This window comes from Octopus sinensis, linkage group LG18, assembly GCF_006345805.1.
Source record: "Octopus sinensis linkage group LG18, ASM634580v1, whole genome shotgun sequence".
NCBI classification, from domain to species: Eukaryota; Metazoa; Mollusca; class Cephalopoda; order Octopoda; family Octopodidae; genus Octopus; species Octopus sinensis.
The window spans coordinates 2,008,118-2,013,117 of NC_043014.1; the positions used below are offsets into that span (position 1 = coordinate 2,008,118).

Sequence of the window (5,000 nt, forward strand, 5' to 3'; positions counted from 1 at the left end):
TTTTGGGGTTTGAATAATTCACCTCTGGAAACATGGGTGGTTCTTTCAATATCCTTAAACAACCCTTATTCAGGGACCTTTTGAGCGGGATGGGCTACTCAACCTGAAGAAAATTCTAACTGGCCCCGACCGCAAGGTCATGTGCTGTTTATCTTGACATGAGATCACCATGTCGCGCACATATGGTTGTGATGCATGTGCCTGGTGTACCCTTATCAGACGGGTAGCCATGATGGATATACTGGACTTCGTATATTTTACCCCAGTGTCACTTTGATGGCAGGAACTGCTCTCTCATTCAATAATAATAATAATAATAATAATAATATAATAATAATAATAACAATAATAAATGGGGATTTCTTGTATTTGTTATCAAGGTGACGGATGAGGGGAACAGTCCCAACACACACTTCATAATAATATGTAGTACCAGGCACTGGCTCTCATGGTTTCTGATCTTAAATGATTGAAAGTGTTATCAAACTAATTGTTAAAACCCCTATTTCTTACTTTCCAGCATTTCACTAGATTCAGGTTCGCACCATTTATCACTATAACCAAATCCTAGCTTTCTACATAACTTCCACTCGATTATTCTCCCTGGCTTCTCATGTTTAGTCTTGTATTTTCTTCTTGAAAATTGCTTTATAGTATTTGTTGCCCCTTTTACTTCTGAATCCAGGTCCCACCGAGGTTAAATCTGCTTTTCATCCTTTCAGGGCCAATAAAATGAAGCAACAAATAATCCCGGGGTTGATTTAATCGGCTAATCCTAGAAAATATAACTTTGTGCATAAATCAGAAAATTATTAATAATATGATAAAATTCTTATTTCTAATAATTATTATAATTGCAATTAGCGTTCGAATTGTGACAATTGTATCATAATTGTAAATCCTTATATTTAATTAAAGCATAATTTCAGAAATTATCCAAGAGTACCTTGAGAAAATACAGTAATCCCTGACCATATCGCGGTTCACCTATCGCGGTTCACCTATCGTGATTCAACTATCGCGGTTTATTGCTTAAGCTTACGTCGTTTCCTCTGCGGTGTTGTTTTCAGTTTATAATAAACTGATGCTACAAAGCTATTTCCTATGATTTCAAATATAAGAAAATTCAGATACATTTGTAGAAATATTTGGTTGTGAGAAAAGTCATTCTGTATTAAAGTCTGATTTTTCTAAGATGGCAAGCTGGCAGAATTGTTAGCACACTGGGCGAAATCCATCGTGGTATTTCATCAGTCTGCGTTCTGAGTTCAAATTCCGCCGAGGTCGACTTTGCCTTTCATCCTTTCGGGGTCGATAAATTTAGTACCTATTTTTTTATTACCCACAAGGGGCTAAACATAGAGGGGACAAACAAAGACAAACATAGGTATTATGTCGATTACATCGACCCCAGTGCGTAACTGGTACTTAATTTATCGACCCCGAAAGGATGAAAGGCAAAGTCGACCTCGGCGGAATTTGAACTCACAACGTAACGGCAGACGAAGTACCGCAAAGCATTTCGTCCGGTGTGCTAACGCTTCTTCTAGCGTTAATTTAGTACCAGTTGCGTACCGGGGTCGATCTAATCAACTGGCCCTCTCCCTTCAAAATATCGGCTCTTTTGCCGAGAGTAGAAAAGAATGTCTTAATTGTTTTGTGTATCTCTGTTCACACATGTCTCACATCAACCAAATAAAATTACTAGATGACATTACTAACAAAAATAATAACAACTAATACATCGACTATAGACGTTTAGCTTCATCAAATTTTGTTCCGCCCGTTTCTATTCTCACTCATTTCCTTCCCGACATCCTTTTTGTCCCTTTAACTTTGTATCATCTCGTTTTTTCTCACCATTTTTCTCACTCCCTTTCATTTTTATTACAGTTAGTCTTTCCGAGTTAATGTATTTGCCACCTCTCTGTGTCTGGTCGTTTGGTATGACTCAGAAGAAGTCCGCCATTTTGATGTCGCTTCACGGATTATTCACAACAATCGGTGAACTCTTCCTTGGCGTGTTTGTTGATCTGCTTCACTTTCGTAGCAAGAACTTGTACATCTTCTCTCTGATAATATCCTCTGTATCAATCATATTGATGCCATACTGTTATACCTTCCAGTACATCGCTCCTGTAGTCTGTATCTACAGTATTGCTCTCGGTAAGTTTATAACATTTTCAACGCAATTCATTTTAGAATTTTATTGTAATGTTCGTATATTCACCATCGTCATCATCTCCCGACTGGCGCAACCCGTCTCTGTTGTGCTACTCTGAACGATCTAGCAGTTAGCACTCATCACTGATTCTCTGTACTCCAACACACGCAGAAGGGCCGCAGTTTTGGGACTTGTTAAATCGTTGATACTAGGGCCAGTCGATTAGATTAACCCCAGTACGCAACTGGTATTTAATTTATCGACTCCGAAAGGATAAAAGGCAAAGTCGACCTCGGCCGTGAAATTCTCCATATTAATGTTGAGAAAAGTAAAACACTGGAGCAGAATGCTTCGTAAATATAAATATGTCATAAAAATGGGTTTCGATATTTTGCAGGACAAAAAAAAAAAAAAAAGTAAAAATTATACGATATACAAAAAGAAAGCAAAAAAAAAAGGAATAATTTTGATAACAGTTGACTAAAACCCCTCGACATGTGCCGATGTAAAATTCCATCAAATATTGGTCTGAAGTCAGATGTATTTCAGTATTCTGCTATTTTACAATATTTTATCTTTGTCTTAACAAGTTAGTCCATCACCAAGCATTTCAAATAGAACACAATTTTACACAAATGCGTTCTTGAATTATATACACAGGTTTGGAGGGTAGAAGTTCCTTTCAGTTATTATCAAAAATCACACAAATATGTTTGTGTATTTGTCTATATATGTGTGTGTTTGTGTGTGGCATTCTGAAGCTGTATCGTTCTCCATTTACTCCAGGGTTTACCGTATCACTAAGACTGGTGTTAACCACTGAAGTCGTTGGTCTAGAACATTCTACAAAGGCATACAGTGTTCTATGTGTCACGAGTGGAATCGCAGGATTAGTTTCCTCTCCTCTTTTTGGTAAGCTCGTCAAAGTTATTCTTCAATATATTTATGAAATGTAATATTGAAAATAGCCGATGCAATGTGCTTCTCTATGTTGTTTGTTTGTGTTAGTATTGAAAACCGTTTCCCCAAAGAGAAAATGTACACTTATATAGTTTATAGTTCCATTGTCACTTAACGTCAAGTCTAGCGTAGGAAAAAGCTTTCTAGCATCAATAGATAAACACTTCCCTACAAACCACAGATACTGAAAACTATTCAAGCGACGTAGCGTTTACAGCTCAACCAGGAATATGAAAAGAACATCATAACAAGAGTTAGACGAACAATATCGAATCCCCAGGCAGCTGCACAAACCAGGGTTTATGCTCCTCTAAGTATGTCCCGCGATACACAAGCGGTTGTGTACAAAGATGAGGTTAGCTTCTATAGACGTACATCTAACAGTAACTAAAGCCTGTATATAGGCAAGACAAAAGGCAAGTCCAAGAGACAATATAACCACACTGCTACGCTCAGAAAATAGGGAAAAGAAGGAAGAACGTCAAGAAACTATCAAGTCACATCTGGAAATTAAAGAAATCAGCGGCAAAGAATTCGATATAATGTGGAAAGAATTCGGATCTTTTAAAAATGGGACAAAACAATGCGACTTCTACAGCTAAGAAGGGCTTCAACTACTGGAATACATACACTTCCTAAATATACTTAATAAAAGATCTGAATATTAAAGCAAATGTAAGCAGTTAAAAAAATATTTAATAACACAATATTGAAAAATACAACTGCTACTGTCATTAGCTGCAACGCATCAAAGACAAGAATATGTGATGCAATGTAGCACAGAAATTCTCGGAGACAGCTAAACAACAACATTTTACTCCCATAAAATTCTAGTTTCACTTCTGTTATTTCATCGAGAAAATACGGTTTCGAGTCACAGAAGCAGTTTTCTACTTTCTTCTACCCAAGAACTTTTCCAGCCAAATATTCTGCCTGCTGCTACGATCTCTCGAAGTCTCTAAATACCTATAATGTAAACATTTTATAATTTTCACGAGAACATAGATTCTAAAATGAATGGAATATTCGAAGGGTTGCTTTGATATGATGGTTAGAACATCAATCATGCTTACAGAAGGTGTGGGTTCGTGTCCGAAGGACAGCCTTCGACATTCTTTTCCATCCAAAGGGTTCTTAAACCCAATATGCTTCACGCCATTATATATAGCTTTATCTACTTCAAGTTCCCCGTTAAAAACAATTGACTTTAATATTTCCAAGTTTTAATGATGAAAACGTACAATATTGTCCTTCAAATAATACCCCATGCGTGTATTGATTAAATCGATATTTGGAAGTTTTCATGCTGCAAACAATACAATGTCTTCAGGAACTGTGATTCTTTAAACAATCTAATTTGTCATTTTAGGTCTGTTTTATGACATCACCGGATCGTTCCTGGTTGTGTTCTACGGAGCTGGAGCCTGTGCCGTTCTTGCACTAGTGTTTATTTCGTTAATAACTTTACGTAATAAATTTTGTATAAAATAAATTATATTTCATAAAATGCTTCTGTTTCGTTCCAAATATATATTTCTTTATAAACTGTCTTTTTTAGAGGATTTGTCCCATAAATATACTTTGCGTCACATGCGTGTATACACATGGATACACACATAAAGTGAGTTCTAAATATGATAAGTAGACTAAAAAAAAATTATCCATATTATCCATTTATTATTAACTCCATCGCTAAAGTATGACGTGATATTGTGGTAAATAGTTCGATCCTCAAGCACATGGTTACGGGTTCAGTTCCACTGTGTGGCACATTGGGAAAGTGTTTCTGCTATATTCCAACTATATATCTATATATATATTATATTATATATATATATATATATATATATATATATATATATATATATATATATAT

General features: G+C 35.9%; 1 protein-coding gene across 3 annotated transcripts in view; it reads left to right on the plus strand.

Moving 5' to 3' along the window:
• The window catches only part of LOC115221545 (monocarboxylate transporter 9-like), a 15,224-nt gene extending 10,595 nt beyond the window's left edge, over nucleotides 1–4,629 (plus strand). For all 3 annotated transcript variants that reach the window (XM_036510803.1, XM_036510805.1, XM_036510804.1), the window contains exons 7-9: nucleotides 1,894–2,166; nucleotides 2,951–3,076; nucleotides 4,494–4,629. In XM_036510803.1, coding sequence (XP_036366696.1) covers nucleotides 1,894–2,166; nucleotides 2,951–3,076; nucleotides 4,494–4,615 — 521 coding nt within the window. In that variant the 3' untranslated portion in view covers nucleotides 4,616–4,629. The remainder of the gene's footprint in view (nucleotides 1–1,893; nucleotides 2,167–2,950; nucleotides 3,077–4,493) is intronic.
• The last annotated feature ends 371 nt before the right edge of the window (nucleotides 4,630–5,000 follow it).